Source organism: Planococcus citri, chromosome 1, assembly GCF_950023065.1.
Source record: "Planococcus citri chromosome 1, ihPlaCitr1.1, whole genome shotgun sequence".
Lineage (NCBI taxonomy): Eukaryota > Metazoa > Arthropoda > Insecta > Hemiptera > Pseudococcidae > Planococcus > Planococcus citri.
The window spans coordinates 47,134,918-47,157,009 of NC_088677.1; the positions used below are offsets into that span (position 1 = coordinate 47,134,918).

At 32.9% G+C, this 22,092-nt stretch overlaps 2 protein-coding genes across 4 annotated transcripts in view; one reads left to right on the forward strand and one right to left on the reverse strand.

The window, feature by feature from the left end:
- The first annotated feature begins 1,466 nt into the window (after nucleotides 1-1,466).
- LOC135835182 (uncharacterized) lies at nucleotides 1,467-4,806 on the forward strand. The gene is made up of 11 exons (XM_065349337.1): nucleotides 1,467-1,722; nucleotides 1,919-2,012; nucleotides 2,083-2,294; nucleotides 2,360-2,581; nucleotides 2,663-2,861; nucleotides 3,358-3,434; nucleotides 3,555-3,638; nucleotides 3,803-3,896; nucleotides 3,979-4,193; nucleotides 4,267-4,478; nucleotides 4,565-4,806. The coding sequence occupies exons 1-11, from the start codon at nucleotides 1,640-1,642 to the stop codon at nucleotides 4,720-4,722; spliced, it is 1,650 nt and encodes a 549-aa protein (XP_065205409.1). The 5' UTR covers nucleotides 1,467-1,639; the 3' UTR covers nucleotides 4,723-4,806.
- Nucleotides 4,807-6,135: 1,329 nt separating this feature from the next.
- LOC135832359 (arylalkylamine N-acetyltransferase 1-like) overlaps nucleotides 6,136-22,092 on the reverse strand; it is a 35,551-nt gene continuing 19,594 nt past the window's right edge. For 2 of the 3 annotated variants that reach the window (XM_065345548.1, XM_065345547.1), the window contains exons 2-4: nucleotides 7,439-7,655; nucleotides 6,712-7,000; nucleotides 6,137-6,620 (exon numbers count right to left, since the gene is read on the reverse strand). In XM_065345548.1, the coding sequence (XP_065201620.1) occupies nucleotides 6,416-6,620; nucleotides 6,712-7,000; nucleotides 7,439-7,631 (687 nt within the window). In that variant the 5' untranslated portion in view covers nucleotides 7,632-7,655 and the 3' untranslated portion in view covers nucleotides 6,137-6,415. Of the gene's footprint in view, nucleotides 6,621-6,711; nucleotides 7,001-7,438; nucleotides 7,656-15,470; nucleotides 15,768-22,092 lie in introns of those variants that run through there. The other variant, XM_065345546.1, reaches the window with a different exon arrangement.

The following is a 22,092-nucleotide window of genomic DNA, read 5'->3' on the forward strand; positions in this document are numbered from 1 at the left end:
GTGCAATGTGCATTGTGCAAAGGTGTTAACTGGCTCACTCATTACAATTATCAATAGTTGAAGAAGATTCAAAAAGAGGACTATTGAAAACTCATAAGGAATTATTCGCCTTCATTTGCATAATTTTTAGTATTAAAAATAATGCAGGATGAACGCAAGAACTGAGACCAAAGAAAACGAAAAGAATATAGGATCATTGTAATAAATCTCTATAAGAGGCAATCTATTGTTAGTATTGTGATTTGATTTGAAAGTTTCATGAATTTGACTCCGATTTGGTTATGCAACGACAAGGTGAAACAAAAACGAACCAACGAACGCTATTGCCTATGAATCAAACGTTTCCATATCAATCAAATTTAAAGAGAATGAGAAATTCAAAATTATGAATTTTGATGATTTTGTCTGATCAGTGAAAAGTGAAAACGTAAAAATGGACCAAAAGATAAATAGAATCAAAACCAGGGCTGTTAGACACGAAACGTAAACGTATCGTTTCGTTTCGGTTGAGCTCTTTGAACCAAACTGTTTCGTTATACCGTTTCGTTTCGTTCCATAAAAGTGGTATCATTTCGTTTCGTGCCGTTTCGTGTCGTTTCGTTTCGTTTCCTTTCAGCCAAAAAAGTGAGAAAAGCGGACATTTTCATTAATAAATGAAGAAGATAACCCCTCTAGAGGCTCTAAATGGATGAAATGTGAGTGAATTTGACAAAATTTGGCCGAAATTTACAAAAAAACTTGCAATGAAAAATCAAAAATTGAAGAAATAGAAATGATTCGTTTCGTTATAACGTTTCGTTTCATGTAATTTTTTTGATTCGTTTCGTTTCGTGTCTCGTTTCGTGTCCAGAGTGAAAATTTTCCGTTTCGTTTCGTGTCTTTCGTTTCGTTTCGTTTCGTATTAACAGCCCTGATCAAAACACGTAATTTGAAATTGAAAATTAAATTGAAGGGTACATTTGATAGTTCAAAATTGAGGGTCTTGGTGGAATAAGGGCGTTAGACAAAAATGACGATGTGAGAAAATCGCTTTTTTGAAAGGGTTAACGTAACCGAGTGCCAAAGTTGAGTAACGGAAATGAAAGGTAACACTTCAAGCTTTAAAAAAAACGTAACCGCGAAGCTCTAAGTGAAGTATTGCCTAAGTCACATAGGTTTAAATCTTCAATCGATTTTGTTCTAACGCCCTTATTCCACCAAGACCTTCAATTGAGAAATGAAAAGTTTTTTTATTTGATTTTTTAAAAGTGAAAGTGAATTTCACGAGAATGTCGAGAACAACGAACAACGATGAAGTGAAATGAAAATTCAAAATTTAAAATTTAAAAACCGTTCCCCTCAGGCGACGCATAGCCTCATCTGGCCTCAATTTGAACGTCATATCTATTTCAACCAATACCTAGCCGTGTTTGAAAAGATTGACCAATCAGATCATCTGTTTTCAAAAAACGGCACTCAAAGTTTGTTATCACTTTCATGGATGTGTGATGTGATAAAAGCTATTAGAAATTTTGTTTTTGCACTTTTTGAAGTTACCTGCTAACTTATAAATTTGTTTTTACGAAAATTGCTCTACACAAGTCACTCTATGAATAGTTATTAAATTTCCACCTATTATTGTTGTAGAATCATGTGAAGAATGTTAAAATGTCTGCTGAAACCCGTTCTGCGAAAACCGCTTTATTATCCAATGACTTTTCCAAGGGCTTTCAGCACCTCGAAGTAAATAACAAATTGTTTATTTTAATCTAAATTAAGAAGATATTTTGTACTATTGATGTGAATGACAAATTCGTACCTAATCAAACGCCTCGACGTACGATTTATTTGACCGTGAGTCAAATTGTTCGTTGCATTGCCATACATCACGTACACGAATAATTATTGATTGCAAAATGACATGAAATATTGATTTCAGGTGTATATTTGCGAGTTATTATGATGTATTGAAAGTAAATCCTAATGCTACTCAGAAAGAAATCAAAGAAGCTTATTTCAAACTATCTAAAAAAGTAAATATGAAGGAATCTTTGTGGTAATTCAATCGCGAATTTCTTAATTTTCCAATACTTATCTCAATAGAATCACCCTGATTTGAATCAAAATGATCCTGGTTGCCACGATCGTTTTGTTAAACTTCAAGAAGCGTATCAAGTACTTGGAAATCCGACCACTAGAAAAGAATATGATATGAAATCTGGCGGAGGTAGGCGAGAGGCTTATTATCACAGAGATGCGCGTTACAAGCCTGATTTTTCAGCCAGAGACGAATGGATCAGACAGCAAAATGAAAGGTGCTAAATTATGAGCTAGTAACTCGTATTTTCGTTATGCTTCAACTTTAAATTTTGTTTGATAGAATGGAAAGAGAAATGAAATTTGGAGAACAATTTGGTCAGAGGTACGATGATACGCGAAATTTCAACTCATTTTATGGAAAACCTCACAATATGACGCCTGAAGAAATGCGTGTGTATTTGAAGAGTAAGAGAATTGCTGGTCATTTCAGCTCAATGAATTTTGTCATTGCGTGTTTCTTCTTTTTCGTTGTGATTATTATGTCAGAGTCGTATTATGTAGGGTAAGTAAGATCCTTATTGTTGGAAACGAATGACGTGAGGTGATTCACATTTTTACCATTTTTTTTTTTTGCGTTTTGTAGCACTTTACGACAAAAATATTACGAAGAAAACGTTCGTAGAAATGCGCAAATTTTACAGCAGCATAAAGATGATTATTACGAGAATCGGTCATGGGAAGCGAGAAATAAATTAATAAGAGATATGGAAGAATACGAAGCAAGACAGAAATCAATGCGAGATTTGAAAGAGCCTGAAGCAAAAGCTGCTTTCGACGAGGAATGATTTTTTTTATCGTAGTCATATGTACCATAGTTTTTAATGTTGGAATAATATTTGTGATGAATTGTCTTGAAGGTATGTTTATTTTTCTGTATCCTTATCGTTGCTATTCGGCGAAAAAATCAGTTGTTCAACTGTTTGTTTAAATACAACAATTTTTGAAAAGTTCCATTTGGTGTAATTTTTGATTTTGTAATTTGTACTCATCATTAATTAATTTCGTTTCCTTCAATTTTCAAAGACGTGTAAATTAACCTAATCTATAAAGTGATATGCAATAAAATAAACTGAGTGTCATTTGTCGTTGATATGGTTACATTGTATTGAAACTTGAGGATTATTTCAAAAAGACGACATGAAGTTACTAGTTAGCGACCACTGCTTACTGCTTAGCAGATGAATGTAAAATAAAATTAAATAAAACAATAAATGTCCTGGGTGCCTGGGTGCGGGTTCATCAACAACCAATCACAACTGTGAACTGATCGTACTGCAGTGCAGTCTGCAGTACGTGACACCACCGCCAACCGGAGCTCAAAAAAGTTTATCATTGTTATCATCACTGTTATCAGCGTTTGCTCGAAAATGAAATTTGTCTGTTGCCCACTATGTGATTTTCAAGTAAAGAAAAAAATTGAAACAAAAGAGTAACTTTAGAAGGAATTATTACATAAAATCATGTGAATTGTAAAGAATGTTAAAATGTGTGCTAAATCATGTTCTGCGGAAGTCGCTGTGTATTCCAGTGATCACCCGAAGGGTTTTCAGCACCTCAAAGTAAATCGAATAATAATTATAATTTATTTTAATTAAAATTAATGAAATAATTGTACCATCGATGAGTATGACAAATTTGTAGTACCTATAAGCTTACTTCCACTGCCTCGATATAACTACGATTTATTCGGTCGGCAGTAAAATTATTCTCGAAATTATTTCAGATGTATGTGTGCAAACTATTATGAAGTTTTGAATGTACAGCCAAATGCAACCCAGAAAGAAATCAAGGAAGCGTATTTAGAATTATCGAAACAAGTAAGTTCAAAGAACCTAGGCACGTTCGTACAGTTTATAGAAGTTTTGAATTTTTCATAAAATATTACTCATTTTCAAACAGAATCATCCCGATTTGAATCCGAATGATCCGGGTTGCCACAATCGTTTTGTTAAGCTTCAAGAGGCTTACCAAGTACTGGGAAATTCTTCCACTAGAAAAGAATATGATATGAAAACCGGCAGAACTAGGGAAGAGTATTATTATCACAGAGATGCACGTCAGAAATCCAATTTTTCAGCCACAAGAGATGAATGGATTAGGCGACAGAATGAGAAGTAATTAATCTTAAACCACTGAACTAGTAATGTATATTTTCGTAATGCTTTAATTTCAAATTTCAATTTTTAGAATGGAAAGAGAAATGAAATTTGGAGAACAATTCGGCCAGAGGTTCGATGATCCATTTTATAACAAAACTTACTATATGACGCCTGAAGAATTTCGAATATTTTCTATTAGAAAAAAAATGTTTGGTCGTTTCAACAACATGAGGAATATGATACTTCTGTCGGGATTTTTCATTTTTATTACGGTTATTATATCGGAATCTTTCTTGTTAAGTAAGTACGATTTCATAAGTATAATTAGGTATAGAAACTTTGTTTTTGATGATTTTCATACTAATTTCTTATTTTCGTATGCTTAGTATCTGACGATACTACTGAGGAAAATATTCGCAAAAATGCGCAACTAATGCGAGAATATCAAGATCAATATTACTTTGGTCAGACATATGGGACGAGAAATAAACTGATGAGTGATTTAGAAAAATATGAAAAGAAGGCTGATGAAGAAAAAAAATGATTTTTTAAATATTGTAGTCATGTTGTAGTTTCTATTCGATTATACGTTTGTGATGAGAATTATATTGAAGGTAGATTTAATGAACTGGTTTTGTATACATATTGTTGCTATTCGGTAAACCAATTTCAATTGTGTTTGTTTGAATGAAATATTTATCAAAAAATTTGTGTTTTGTAATTGTATCAATTGTACTAATAATTACGTAATTAATTGAAAATTTGAAAATACTTACCTAATCAACCTACAGTTGACTTGAAATTTACGTTTGAATTCTCGCCTTTCCGTCGAAAGGAAAGCAAAGGGGGCTAATGAGCAAATTAATTTTTCAGTGAATAATGATCTGATCACTTACCTACATGGATGACACTGACAGTAACTCAGTAAAATGTCCAGAAGATCTGGTAAAGATGAATTTTATTATTTACTAACGGTTTGTTATAGGTAAGTACGTACAAAACATTGTAACGCACATAAGAACATAATTTGTAATTTTTTTGAATACCTAGTCATTTCTTTCGTTGGAAACGTTTTTTCAGTTTACCAGCTGGTAACAAATTAATTCTTTTCTGTTTATCTAATCAGAAATGATTTTATTCACCAAACTCAGCATTTCGTGTCCTGCATTATGTAACTGATCACTAGCAAAACATTTTTCTTGAAATTATACCGGATCAATGGTTAGCGATGCGAACACCTAGTATCTAGTTACCTACCTACTTACACTGCATTCGCCATCATGTCCTATTATTACATAAAAAGTTGGCCAATTTCCGAGTACGAAGAAGTTGCCAGGTGCGAAATTTTTTATCGAATAGTTGAAGAAAAAAAAAGAGCAGTCGATCTTAATTCCTAGGAAGGATTCTGCAATACTTTTCTCAAAAAGTATGTAACACCTGTGTATAACTTTTCACTAAATTGTACGAGTGATTGATTACGAAAATGATTAAATTCATGACAATAGCATAGGAACCGAGTTCCCATCATTTATAATTCGAAAATGCGACGAGAAATATTTTACAAGAAGCTTTTCAGTCGACGTAGTTGTTACAATAGCAAGACTACGGTGACACTGCTTTCTAAAATGAAAAGGGAGATCAGCAGACGAAACATTTTTGCAGAAATTCAAGCAGTACGCGCAACATCTTTGTAACAGAATGTAGCTCACTTCGCATTTCCTTCGCAAAGTCTTCGTAATTCGACGATTCGAAATAATTTTTGCGAATATCACTTTGAAAAACTCCTTGTGAGAAAATGTTTTTCAAGAGCGAGAAATCTACTCTGTTATGATGAATTTTGTAAGCATCGTAGATTAATACCTACCTACCAAAATCGCAAGTGAACTAGATGTTAAAATATGTAGGTAGTTCGTGTAAATGAATATTTCAATTTTTTTAAATAATTTGTATTTTACAAATTGAATTGTAAATTAACAGTTCAACTAAATATTCGCGAATATGAATATGCAAATTGAAAAATGCGAGAAGATTAAAGCTTTTTTTTTCTTAAAAATTATCAACTATCAACTCGTTAAATGTATAGTATAAGACTTTAATAAATAATTGATTTATCTTATATCGCAACACATTTATATTCATGCTGGGATTGTAAAAGTAGGTATGTAATGTAAAATAAATGAAATGAATTAACTAATTTACATCTCTTAAAACATGATAAATACACAAAATATAAATTATCATGCACTTAAAGGCATAACAAACGTTTTGACACAGGTGTGAGGTGGTTTTGTAATGAATATTTTTTCTCCTTCGCTATTCACATAGTCATCGTATTTCAAAGTAAATATACTCTGGAAACCTAAACGCGATACTGCTTTGGCTGAATAATGGCTCGAACAATCTACTTTGATCAATGGGAAATTGTGCTCTTTTGCAATTTCACTGAAAATATATAATATATATTTACGTCAATTTTATTCACCTTTTTAATGCATTTATTTTGTAAATAATACATATATCTCAAATTACTCACATAGTTTTATCAATCAAAGCTTTGGCGATCCCCTGACCACGACAACTTTCATCAACGGAAAGTATCCTCAAATCTAAAATTTTTTCGGCGGTGGGAAAATGTCCGAAAACATCTGATAATTTGGTTACAGTTGACAATAATTGCAAGATCTTTTTGAATTTTGGATTCGCACAGTCTTCTATGCTATGGTCTTTAGAATTATCATTTTCATTGCTGTCTCTCGTCAACGACCCATTTAAACAGACTCCCAACAGATATCCGCTCGGTGAAACAGCCATTATTGACAAACCTGTAACAATACACTAATTGTGAGCTTGTATGTCTTCATTTTTCTAACGAAATAATTATTTAGTAGGTAAAGGTAATGTAAGAAATAGGGTGGCATACAAAAAAGTGATTTTATAACTCGAAACGAGTTCTTTATAGTTTCAGGTAGGAAGTAGGTACCTAATTTGGGTAAGCACTGATTATTGTTTTTTGTTACACTTTTTTTTAATTGAAAAAAGTAATAGTGCGATTATAAAGAAATTTTATTTTCTAAAAAAAACTTGTTTAATCAAAAAACTAAATTGAAAATTTTTAAAATTTTTTTCTTTTAAATTGAAATTTTTTGTGGATATTTCGCATAGGTAAGTATATGCATTTAGAAACATTCTGACTTTACCAACAACGAAATTAGGTAGGTATTAAAAAACTTATGACAAAATGAAGTTACACATTAACTAACCTTCAGGAATGCAACTAACACAGTATTCTTCTAGTTCTTGACACGTAGCATTAGGTTCTACCAATAATTCAACAGCTACATTTAGAGGTTCATCGCGAAAGAAAAATTTCCTTAAGAAAAGCGAAACTTTTTCGACGTCTTTATTCGTAATAGGAATAATAGTATAAGCCGTTTTTTTCGGTATTTCATCCATGCTGTAAGATCGGTAATTTCCAACCTGTCAAACAAACACAAAAAATATGAAAATTTTAAAATGCCGTATACGTATAATATTCATTCCAACATTGTTTCGTGTTTTAAACGTTAAAAACTCAACTTAATTAAATACATATACGTAGATAATAAAACTTGAGACGTGATAAAAAAGAACAAGCCTTACACTCGAATGCGATATTTTAACTAGGTAAGCGTTTAAAAATTTTACGTTTTTTTTTCACTCTTTTGGTGTCCGACGTAGCTAGAACTCAGTGTTCAACGAATTATTAAATGAGATAGATATGTACCTATCACAGTAAAACCATATTTCGTTCGTAATAAACAGATTTTTTTATTTACTTTTTTCGTTTATGTGTGTTGCATAGGCACAACGTAATGTTACATGAACTCAACTTAATAGCGTCTCTACCTACCTATCTATTAATATCAATATCAGTGCAGAAGTTGAACTATTATTCAAGTCGATAGATTAAAATTTGATTTTTATTCGTTAAAAGCACGAAATTCAGATTATACGTACGATCATTATTTCATTTTTCTTATCGTTTATCACTTGTTTCTGTTACTCACTAATTAGTTATGATTAATTAGACCATGTCTCGACTAGAGATAGGGTAATAAAAATGCTGCTGTATATTTATATTTCGCGCTTAATTACACTATACTCAGAAATACCAGCCATCAGGTGTTTGATAAAGTTTGAGCCCAGCACTTTTTGTTGAAATTTTTTGACTCAAAGATTGGTAAGCAGCATACGAGTAACAATGTAACCCATTTGTATTATTATCAGATTATCACATATGTATTTCTAACAAAAAAAAACTTGATATGGGTTGCTGGTTGCTCAATGTTTTTCAGCAAGAGTTTCGTACGTAAGTTCTGCTAGAATCTCGACTGAAAAGAATGGAAAAGCTTTTGGAATTGAAAGAACATGGTATAATTTGTCATAGAAGACAAAACACTCTTGAGCCGTTGAAAATTATTTTTGTTTGGAAATTAGTAAATAAGTACCTACGTATGAGTTTTTTTTTTTTTTTTTTACCTTTGGCATCATTTACATAAGTAGGTATTAATTACACTTAATGATCACAGAAAATTAAATTGATATCTAATTATGTACGACAATTAGGTGCGTTGATAACGTGCCTTTTCGTAGGTCTGTGCATTGGCGGCTTTTTAAGTACTGAACAACATTATTGTCTCTTCAATTTTGATGATAGGCAACATATATGTATAACGTAAGTTATCAGAAGTGAGTTTTGTAATTTGTTTTCAGTTGTACCCGAATAATACGTGAATACTGGAATACATATCAAAATAGACGTTCACTCTGAGTGAGAGCAAAGGAGTGTAAATCGATACTTCACGATTCGGATGTATATAGTATATACACTAGCAAGAGCGGATTTAACATTTTCGCGAAAACATCTTTCTGTCCTCTCCTCCATCCACCAGAAAATCGTGCTCCTATTTTTTTTTCAATTTAGGATGCCCCATTTCAACATTACATTCTCATTTTTGAAGGATGTAAAATCTCGAGGAAATGGGTCGGAGAACATTTTTAAGCATCAGAAAATAATTTTTGACAATTTTTTTTGCAAATAATGCCTCGAAAATTTTGAGCTGTGAAGAAGCATTAACATGATGCACAATTCTAAGAGCTGACTTACATTTTTTAATTTTGGTAAATTTTGAAGATGTCAATTCACCTTGTGAATATACGAGTAGTCGAATATCAAAATCTGATTCAATCAAGGTAGAATAAATCTTGTTTAAATTTCAACAGATTTCTGAATTTTTTATAGTTTTGGAAAAATTTCCTTCAAATAGCTGAAATAAATTTTTAGCTGTTTATCAAATTCGAATTAATTGCACTCATGACCCTTGGCATCAATTTAGGAACAATTTTCCAAAAATTCGTCATGCCTCATTTCGAAAGTTAATACCTACCTAATACAAAAAAAGTGTTTTTATAAAATGTAAATAAGCATGCTAACCTGCCAAATGCTGACTCCCTACACCCCATGTTGATCCATTTTTCAACATTGAATACCTAAAACGTCACAAAATAGTTTTCAACTGTTCTTCTGTGGCACATCTTATTGGCTGAACCTTCAGCTACCACTTTATACAGGTTACTAGATTGAAACGTGATTTGAGAGTTGTTTACTCGGAAATTTGAGTATTGTAGATATGTTGAAAAATGAGTGAAGTACTTTAAATCAGTTTCTGACGCATATGGGTATTGATGGGTAGTTCTATCAATTTTACACAATTTTGCAGTATGTTTCCTCGCCAAAAAAAAATTGTTTTGAGAATTTTTTTTTGGTTGGAATGGTTAATATATACACTTGAGACTTCATTGATAGTGTTGTGCCCAATTCATATCTCTCAGGGGAGGGGGGAGAGCCATTTGAAAATGTGGGACTTTTCTGCAAATTTCGCATCAAAACTGATCTTTTTTGAGAGAACTGATCACCAACAAAATCAAGAAAAGTGTCTCAGTAATTCAAATAATTTTTAAATTGAGAATACCTATACCATGAATTTTAAGGATTTCTAGGTGAAAATTTCTCCGGCTTAGTCAAAAAAGTATAAATTCCATGGCGAAGGAAAAAACGGCATTCCCCATGACGGTGGAAAAAACTTTATTAAGTAGGGATAATATAAATGTAAAATTGTTTAAATTTGTGTTTTTTAGTGTAAGTAGTATCAGTACTCACCACATAATAATTTTTCAACATTTCCCAGTTTTTCTCTGTTTGTGTATGGCTGAGCTGAGAAACCATGACGAAAGAAGTGGCAAAAGATAAATAACCATATTTTCATGGAATTACGTTTACATACTGCATAGCAGTGTTCGGATTCAGTATTTTATCAGTGGACAAGAATTGGTGAACTGCCTAAACAGTTTTTCCATTTTCAAACACCAAAATTTGTAAATAGTGAGCCATTGGGAATGCATCGAAAATTAACCACGCCGAGGGAACAAAAACTCGAAGACAGAGGTTTGAGGTCACTCCACAGCGTATAGGTGTCACTGAAGTGAATTGTGTTCATACTATAATTTGCGTGTAGTTTTCAGGAATTAAAAAACGAATGTCAAAATTGCAGAACATCACCGCTCTTTGCTAACCAGCTATGTAACTATTTAAAAACGAGATGTGAGACAGCCATGACGATGGAACTTTTGATCATATAAGGGGGTCTGTGGCCCGGGGGGAGGGGGCTGAATTCATTGTAGTGCCTGAAAATGTTAGATGGGGACAACTTTTATTGACAAAGCCATTCACCATTACGTTTCATGTGCATACTGTAAGTGAAATTTTACACGGACGCAAAAAGTGTAAAATTGATAGAACTACCCTGATAAGATTGACAAGGGTCCGAACGAAGTGTTTTCGGGCAGTTTCGAAATTTTCACTTTGAAGATGCTGTTTGCGGGTCACATTTCTCAGTGATGAAAGAGTAAAAAATGTGTCTAAATTTTGATGTTTCTAGAAATTTCAAGGTTATTACATATCACTTAAAATGTTGATTTTATTGACATTATGTATGTCGGTTCGTTAGCGAAAAGCTCGAAATTTCCACCTATCGAAAACGATCAACATTTGGCACGGATCAAAATAATTTCACACTCGATTTTGAAATTTCTATGTTCATCTGAACTTTTGTAAACATATATCAACACCCACACTTGTCAACAAATAATTTAAAGTACCTACCTACTTACTATTTTGATTTATATATTTTTTTAGAATTCCCACCTATTCAAAGTGCCCGAAGATCGGTAAGTAGGTATAGTATAAGAAAGTTACAATAAACATTTTGCGCTCAAAATTGTACAGTGCTTATATTTTATGTTCTGAGTGAACGTAATAATACACATATAATGTAGGTAGATGCTTAGGTACTTATTGAAAACTGAGAGGAGATTAACATTTAGATGGGCAGTACTTTGAAACGCTGTTTTTTGGACCCTTTTTGAAAAGTCTGGAACTCAACAGATACTGATTTTGAACAAAGTACATACAAAGATGGTATACCATTGGTACCTACTTAAAAGTTTGAAGTCCAAACTTGATATTAACGGTAGTTTCACTATTCAATATTGTTTTTGGGTAGGAGGTGGGCTCATTCGAAAAATGTAGAACGACATTTGGCAGGTTAATACTTTATTCAAATTTCGCAAATGAAAAATAAGCTCAAAAGTTGTCGCTCCCTTAATCTACCGCCTTCGGCAGCATGGCCAGCTGCCTATTGCGGTTACGGAAATGCGTTTCTGGAGGTTCCACTGGAAAAAACGTGAGCCGATTAAGTTGCCTATATTGAAAATTGAAGGAACAAATGGCCTTTCAAAATGAATATGTAGGTAGGTTAGGTACCTTACCTATCTCGATAAAAATGAATTTTTGGTTTTAAAAATGGTTACAGGTACATATGTGCCTAACTGCCTATACGTCTGAATCTGATTGTGAGAAATTTTCTCATTTTGTGAACTGAAATTTATGTTTTTTTTGATTACCTACTTACATCAAAATTGAAAAAGCCATATGATATTTTGAAACTGGCCAACATCTGAAAATTCATTTATGTAGGGTAGGTACATACTTTAAATTTTATGCAGCCCCTAAAATTTTAACACACTTTTGAGATTATATGAGGTGGGCCTCCTCTCGTAGATACATATCTATTTCATCAACAGCTTTCTTTGTAGAAGGCAGACTTCCAAAAAAAGGAAAAGTAATGCAACTCCAGAACTGGATATTTCTACCTAATTTATACGAAGGTGACTGTTCTAAATTCAATCACCATACTTGCCAATGGATAGGTAATAACATATTGAACAATCGAAACTTGTTTTTGTTATTGTTTTTTGAATTTAAATAGGTAAGCTTTATCAACAAACAGATCACGAAAATACCATGCGACCAACAAGTTGCATTCCCACACTCGTGATATCTACAATTTTATGACGGAGAAAAACAAATCATCTGTAAGAACAATAATATCTACATTCGTAAATATTGTATTCATAGGTGTTGTGCTGATAGGGGAGTGTCTGTGATTTACTTCATCGAAAAAAATTGTGTGTCAGAGTAAATTTAAAATAAACACATAAGGTAGGTAGGTAGGTAGGTAGGTAGGTTACATGCTCGTACGGTTTTTAGACATCGATCGCGAAATGTTTAAATGAACCTACCGAAGGCTGCTACATCGAATTAATTGTTTATTCGAAAACTCGGAAAGAAAATTATCGCGATAGTAATAAATTTTGGGTGAGTCGTAAAATTCTGCCATTGATAGTAATCAAAGGAAAAGTTGTTGTCCGATACTTTTATAATATGGCACGACTTGAGAATAATTTTATCGAGGTAAAAAAGTAAGACAGTATATTGAATGGTGAATAACTGTTGGAAAAATATACCTACTCCTTAAACATAAACTTATTGGAAGCGGAAGCATGAGAGTTATGTAGGTAGGTACCTAGGTACAAGTTTTTCTGTTCATTGTTTTCCGCAAATTTGCAAAATCCTCCATCGTCGTCGTTACGCAGTTTTGACAAAATTTGTTGTAGGTATTTTTTCCAACCTGCGGCGATAGCTACATACATACACATAATTCGATGGACATATGAAACTCGACTCGAATAAATAATACTTTTAGGTATGTCTCTTTACGGTCGTCAAGATTTTCCTAAAACATATTATTGTGACATTGAATCGGAAATCAAGTTTTTATCCCTTTCATCAATCATTTCCTGTGCGTTATCTGGTTTTATGTTGCTGAGGTTGATTTAGGTCGGATTTAGGTAACTGATAAAATTCGCCATTCGTAATAGGTAGGTAGATACCTAGACCTACGTTTAATGAATAGAATTTGAAAATCATGCTTCAGTTTATGTTTATGATTTTACTATGATGTTTTAAAAACAGGCGTTGTTTTTTTTTACAGTTTCGAAAATTACAATTACCTATGCATAATTATTCTCACGCATGGAATATATTTTTCTGCTTAATTTAACATTGAAAAGATTTGATTTGGCAACACTGTGTTCTGCAAACTGCTTACCGGAGGTCTGTCTATCTGTTCTTTAAATACTGTACTTACTAATTATTAGACAACTTCGAAGTAATGACAGTCGTTTTATGGGACACCTGCGTACATTTTTAAAAAGGTCAATTACTTTGTTTTTAAAAAGATTCCGTGTTCTCTTTTCTATTATCATGATGAATCAAATCTGCGAGCATAATGGAAATCAAGATCTTTGAACTTAAAATAATTGTGATAACATGATAAATAGAATTTGAACAGGAAAATGAAGCATGGGTTTTAGATTGGTAGATAGGTATAGCTATGGGAACCTATTATAAAAATCTATACTCCAATCACTCCTGATTTAAAAAAAAAATACTCAGTCAAAATTGCATGAATAAATGCTTTAAGAAATATAATAAAGGATATGATATATCGACCAGAGTAGGAGAGAAAAGGGATGGGTCACCTCCGTGTAAGGTTTTAGAGTGGTGAAATTAAGCCCAACGCTTGCATTAAAATTGAACGATTCGTTAGAGTGGTGACCTCTTTTTTCCCACCACAAAATATTTATTAAATGTACGTGCTTAAATGTACTTACACCTGAAATTTGCAATCGAATTATAAAATTTATAGGTTTTCAGTTTTATAATCTCCTCACCCCTCTCCAAAATCAATCTTACATTGAGTCGCTTTGATAAGCTACTAAGTACGTAGGTACTTATACCTACATAAATGAAGATTCCATCAATAATGTAATTTTGTGGGATTTTACGCCATCGGTACAGTTATTGCTCTAAGATAACATAGATTCTTTAAATGATAGGTAGCTGCTAAGACTGTCAACCGTTTAAAACCATTGATTTATTTTGTTATTTTTTGAAATGATACCTTTATTTGTACATTAGTTGCACAGGTGTTGCTTCTTTTCTCATTTGTTGCGCATGCAATCATTAATAAGCTAAACGAGCTACTGTTTTTAATATGTAAATTTGTAAGTTGACTACATAGTTATCGAATAAAAAATATTTTCTGGCATGATTTGATGATTTTTTTTTTAATAAATTATCTACATTTCCATACTCGGTTTATTATGAAAAGGTGGGAAATTCTATCAGTTTGAAGAAAGATACTATCTTATTCATCTACTTATCTATCTTTTACCAAAACGTTTCAATGATAGAATTCATGCGAATAATAGGTAGGTAGGTACTGAAAGATAGGTATACAGTGATGCTATTGTGATTCTACGTCAAGTTTCAGCTCATAGAGCTATCTTTGAACAAAAAAACTCAGTATAGGCATAAATCATCGCAATGAAATTTAAAATTTCAATGCTTTAATAACAGTATTGAATTGAAATAAAAATTTTAATCGTATTCAGGAAATTAAATAAGGAGTATTTTCCTATCAATAATTGTTTGAAGATATCCTAAAAAAATAAATAGGTACATCATGATCAATCGTTCAAAATTTTGAATAAGGTTTCGAAATTGAAATGACTTGAGGTTAATAGGTACTTACTCTATTGTAGGTACATAGTATAAAATCTGGCATGTACTAGGTACATGAAATAGTTAGTAAATACCTATACATTTCAAAATGTCTTAAAATAATGTAAAAATAGACTGAAACAATCGACGATGTCATTTTTGTCATAACCTAATAAGTCAATTTAGCTACGAGCTTATTTCCTAAATTACACGATAGTCCGGTAATTGGATTGAATAACAAATTCCGTATGACGTTTAGGAATACGATAGATTTTCAATAAGCTTACCGTATCTGCATCACTTCTGAAATACGAGCGGCCAAAGTTGGCATTGCCGAAAGCCGCAGCACTCAAAATAGGTAAAGTTTCAGTTTCCATTTTTATTATCACAAAAAATAAATAATATAATAAGATCTAACTCGAACGAAAAATTCAACCGAAATGATTAAGAATCGCATAAAAAATTGTGTAGGTATTATTTTAAAAGCACGTGGCGCATTATCAGTTTTACGGTTGATTCCGCACTGTGTGAAAATTTTCAACGCCACCTTTTTAAAACAAACCGTATCGTCGAAAAAAAAACACGCATGTGAAGTACGGAGCAAGTCTGGGTATGTTAATCATTTCCCCACCCAAAAATATTACCGGTAATATTGTTCTCGTGCTCAGGTAAGTTTATTATCATCTGGTGAAGAAATCACGAGCTCAGTCATGGTCCATTACGATTAATATGTAGGTACAATAGAAACATTTTCAGCTTCCTAACCTAGCTATTTATTTTTTGTAGAAATGTGACGCGAATATCACTTTCATTTTTATCACAAACCTACTTTCGAGCTGACATTGAGTGGTAAATGCAACACACAAGTTTACAAAACAATAAAATTCGTCAATGATAGATTATTTCAGCTTCTCATGAGCAGAAAATTAATTAAAAAGCAAGGAAATTTTATTTGATATTTTTAAATGCTGAAGCGTAACGTTCGGTACCAACTAGTGATTTTTTTTAGGTACTTACATTTTTCGAGTGAATTTTTAGATTGTACTAAACGAGTGATTTTTAACGAAAAATTAAAAATTTAATCACTTTAAGCTCAATGAATAATGGGCTATTTTTTTTTTAGAGTTCTTTAAGTACATTTAGGCCTATAAAAACTTAGTGAGTGGCTGTACTCCTAATTGCAAAAATAAAATGAGTAGTCCCAGTCAATCATTTTTGTGGTTATATTAATTGATCGAATCATCTGCTCTCGTGAGTTCAGCATCTTGTATGTACCTATGCAGTAAGCTAGAGTAGGCACTTGAGTTATTCACACGTTACATAATTTTTTTGTTGAGTGAAAATTTCTGTGGGAGAGTGAAAAATAAAAATAAAAAAGCCACACAAAACATTAGGAGATTCATACATACTTACTCGTATTTATATCTACCCATTTCAAATATTGTCATGATGTCATGATTACTTAAAAATTATTATTTATTTAGTTTGAAAGAATGTAAGAACGTGAGTAATAAGTATGTACCTACATCCTTTATAAAAAATACGATATTCACTCAACATTTAAAAATTTATCTTGATGTAAAAAAATGTTTCACTTTCAAACTAGGTAGGTATGGTATAGCAAGGTCCGGATTTTTATGCATGAGAAATCGAAATTTGAGGTGAGAGCATAGCCGGATAAAATAGGCGATTTGGCCTCATTCTTGGATTTTGAAACTAACCAGCGCAAGTTGTTCCTAATAGTCCAAAAGCCCTGTGATGAATCTAAATTCGGGTTGATGGTTTAGTTTAGCGCCGCTTTGATGATATTTCGAGAAAAATTTGTTTGACCAAAATTGACCAATTTAGGCGGGAAAAATCGTGAAAAAGACAGTTTTTCGTTTTTCGAAGGTCTTTCACCTATAGGCACCTGCATAGAAAATTCCGAAAAAAATGTATGTTGCAGGTATTTGTATATGTATATCTAGGTGGATACATAATAAGGTAAAGTAAACCAGTTGCGGATAGTCGCTTCCTATGGGCTAAAAAAAAATAATCGCTTATTATAGGTATATTTTTTTTGTAACATTTAATCAGTGCATAGTATTCATGACAACATGAAGATCCCCCTTAGAAGTCTATGTACAAAAGTATTGAAGTTTCAAAGTGATAAAAATGCATGTTTTGAATTTTTTTTAGAAGGTAATTTTCAATAATGGAAAAAAAAACAAGTCAAATACGTAATTTTTCATAACTGCGGAGGTTTTTGGGTAATAGGTATTTAGATGAAATAAAATAACCATCCTCTGCATAAATTACGAGAAACAACTTAATTCTCTACAAAAAATGATTTGAATTTTTTTCCACAAACGATTATTAGGCTAATTCTAAAAAAAAGTAATCGGCCGCAGAAAATTTTTCGGACCATTAGCTAGGTAAGTACCTACTTGTGTAGACGGCTGAAAACTGAACATTTTGGCTTGGTGCGATTTGCAAAGCCAGATTTTTATGCACTGGAAATTTGAGATAATTTTCTAAAAACTCTTCATGATGTCTTGGTAGGCCCCATCTACCCTACGTAGGTAATTATTTTATTTTATGAAAATTTTTCGAAAAAAAAATAGCTCAAAAAACGAAAAAACGCCCATTTTTGTACCGGGCGTCTGATTAGGTAGTAACAGACTCTCACTATAGTTTAAGAGTTTTAAATTTCATTTTTTGTAAAAAAAAAAAAAAAAAAGTTAGGGGGTTCTTCTATTGTTTATCGTTTATGAAATAAATCGTCGAATACTCATTTTTTTTTCATTACAAAAGATAGGTACTAGGTACTGGGTACTAGGTAGGTACCTAACGTGCTTCTTTTTCGTAAAAACTAAGCTGAAAACGATGAAAAAACGAAGGACAGTCCGCAATTATCCAGACACCCGCCCGGTACCTGGATATTATTTTAACTTTTAATGTGTAAAGAGAGCAATCACCCCAGTTGTCCCTCTGGCTATACCACTGCTGTGTAGTGCAGTAATAATAAACTTCCGTATAGTTTCGCTATATATGTGTGCAAGCAAAAATGCGTACATTCTGCATTTACTTTATAGAAGAAATGAGACGCGAGGAACAGGTATAATAATGATGTGAAATCTCGTCACGCGATAATTTATTGATAATAACTTTCAGTCATTCGTGTTGTGCTTTCGTTGTTTTTTTTTGTGTAGTAAAACGTGCTTTTTGCATGGCACGAAGTAAATTCTGCTCAACTTTTTTCAACACCGTTCCGTATTAAATTTAGTTGATTTATTGGTTTTGGTTAGATATAATTTAAAATGCAAGCAATAAATAATTCCTTCATAGCTGCTCTAGATGTTTATCTTATGCAGCGATATACTCGAACAATGTACTCGTAGTATTTGGTTCATTCAACGAGACAGAGCGTAAGTAAGTACCTACCTACCTACCTACCTACCTACATGATCACGTTATTTGAATTGCGCAAATGTATCAGTAGATAAATTAATTGAACGGATACACGATGATGAATTTTAAACGCAGCTATGGCACAGTAGCGAATGTTGGTACATGAACAATGAACGTAATGCATTAGAATAGATCAAGATCCGTCTCCCATAACCACTCCTTTATCCATGTTGGCTATCTTCTCCTTGACTTGGAACAGGGTACTGGGATGACATCTACGGATCTACATATGCCTATGACCACATGTATTAGGTGTACCTACTACCTATAGGAATGCCTACCTATATCTATCTATTTAATGCATTAATCAGCCTTTTATTTATGTATTATCACGAATTACCTACTCGTATACGGAATTAGGTACCTATACCTTTATCCTGAAGATTCATACTTATTATAAAACATCATCATCATCATCATCATCATGTCGTACTACCTCTAGAAGGGGTATAGGTACCTACCTATATTTCATTATCGTTGATGTGTTACCTACTAAGTTTTCGTTCCAGTTCTTTAGGTAATTGTATTGCGAAGATGATGATTATGGATCAGAGATGGGAGATCTATGGGACATATCAATCGAGCGAAGGGGAGTTGTCATTTTTTGAATCCTCGTTGAAATCAGGTTAAAATATTAGATAGATAAGTAGGTAGGTAGGTAGGTAGGTACATATGTATTTTAAAATTTATTATTTTATACCTACTCATTTCACAAATTTGAGTCGACTCAAATGCAAATATTCCATCTCCCTCAAGAGTTATTTCATACTCGTATATTGGTAATATCTTTCAAACACAGAAGTGGTCATATAGTATGTTAACGAGTTACAAAATCTATCGTTTTACAAACAACAAAAAAAGTCTTCACCAACGAGTTGGAAACGTTTTGTATCGCATATAAGTGGGTATATACTCATTATTTCGTTTAATAAGAGCAATTATACCCCAGGTACGATAATATTGGAAATGAATCGCACGGGTCTACAAAAATAATACGATCTACGTATGCCTATTTAAAAATCTTTAAATTCTTCCGCATAATATACTTCTTCAAGACATATATGCTCACTTACCTAAAACTCATTCGTATTAATCGTTTAGGTACGTATATTCGGCGCAAGTGGATATCTACTTAGCTAATAATTTTGTATTGGACAGCTTCATCCGATCTATGGATTTAAACCACTCGTGCATTTTTACGACATTGGTGCCTTCTTTGGTTGACCCTAATCTCTTCGTGAAATCCATCGCGAGTAAATTTTCACAAAATCCGATTCAAAATAGGTACTGGGATCCTGCACTCTGGCATTCGTTATCTTCTCAAAAGTTTTCATTGGTTCTTCCGAAGCGAGTGTTGGTTTACAGTTGCACATTTTGATCATAAAAAATACCCAAGGACCTCCATCAGTATATCATTTTATATATTTCGTAACATACTTTCCTCAAACAATCAGTGACTGCGCAGCGGGACATGATTAAAATTTGAGGGATTTTCAAGTGGTGTAGGTATTTTTTGATCATGTCATTTCTGAGAGCATTAGCCGGGTAGAAAAGGCAAATCGGTCCCCTATACTGGGATTTTGAAAACTAACCATTGGAAGCATGGTCCGGTTTCAGATCACGAGATCACCCCAAACCCCTCCAAAAGGGATGGAATTGACATTTCTATTAAAAATTTTTATCTTTGGTAGTTTTCAACCAATTTTTTTTTAACGTGTAGGAATTTAGATGATACCTACCAATAAGAGTTATATATATATATACTGTCTTATAGTACATTGCGAGATCCGACATATACACAGGCATTGCGAGATCCGACCCAAAAAATTTCGAAAAATGCTAAAAACTCAAATAATAACCCTACAACTTCGTTCGAACGCATGTTCCAGTGTGTAAACAGTGCCTTTCTATGCATTGCCGCCATCAATTTCGCGATCCGCATAAACCGAGATCCACCAATAGCCTAAACCTGATTTGGGGGTGGATCTCGCAACATGCGTCGTTTATCTATTTTCAAAAATTGTATATAAGTATATAAATAGTTGACAAAACGAGATCCGGCTGAAAATGGGTGTACAGGGTCCCCCGGATCTCGCGAGTACCGTGGCATATGAGAGAACTTGCGAGATCCGGCAAAAGGATCTCAGGATCTCGCAATGCCGGATTTTATATAAAACGGATCTCGTGATGTATGGTTTTTACATGTATATATACAAGAAAGTTTTTTGAAAATTTTTCGAACGTAATATGTTCTAAGTGAAATGTAAATTATATACCCATCGTGTATCTATTCCAGATGTAGGTATAACATACGATATTTTTACGCAATTTTGCATTCCTATAGTTACTCAGGTGCAAGAACTTCAAAAATACCTATGTAGAAAAAAACTGATTTTTCACCTACATATAGGCCGAATTTTGTTCTCGCAGTAGACCTACTTAGTACCTATATCATCACAGACTCGGGACGTCATCCCGTACCTATACTACACCATCAAACTGAGTTTGAATGAAATTCGTCAATTTTTTCCATGTCTTATAATTTTCATTTGAAAAATTGCTTTTCGCGCGGTTGACCATGCCCAGCGAAAATTCATGTCTAGACTAATTATAATATCGTGTTCGAAATACGTACATGTGTATGTACATTGTATGTTGCAATTTCGGCAAAAATGGATTCTCATTCGATTATCATCATATTTGATGAAGTAAATATGTATTTCCTAATTTGAAAAATTATGACCTAATATAAGCAGAAAAAATACGGATGTTTACATATATATGGAGAAAGATCTAAAGCAGAAAAATCTCTTCTCTCTTGGCCTATATTTATCTCTGTCATGAACGTCATGGTCAATTTATTTTTGAACAAATTGCGTAATTTATTACCAAGCAATGCGTATAGAAAGTTTTTATCAATAAGTAATAAGTAAGTAAGCTTAAGTAAATAAGCAAAACTTTGTCAATGACAGAAAATTCAATCTTATGTAAATTTTTATATGATTTGCGAGAGCGAAAATCAACTCGGTATTTGCAATTCGACGCAATTTCTACGCCAAACTTTCGCGCACAAATCCGGTCAAAATTATTTAAATTGAATTCAGATCCTTTGCAAATGAAGATTATAATAAAAACAAAATCCATCCGAATATGGCTGAATTTAAAAGTCAAATTTTTCGTAATATTCGCTGGGAAAATATTTTCTTTTCTCGCTATAGCTGATTTCATTCTGTTTTGCGGAATAAAAATTACTGATTTGTTGGTAAGTATTTCAACATAACGTAGGAACTAGGTATAGGTAGGTAGGTTGGTACTTTTCAAAAACCCAAGTTTATTAGAGGTAAACAAAAAACAACGTAAGATACTTATTGTCTTGATTAAATTGGCTTCGATCCAGTAGAACGCCCGTTGCTGTCAGCTCAAGTTAACTGGGTACCTACTACGTACTTAGTAGTAGGT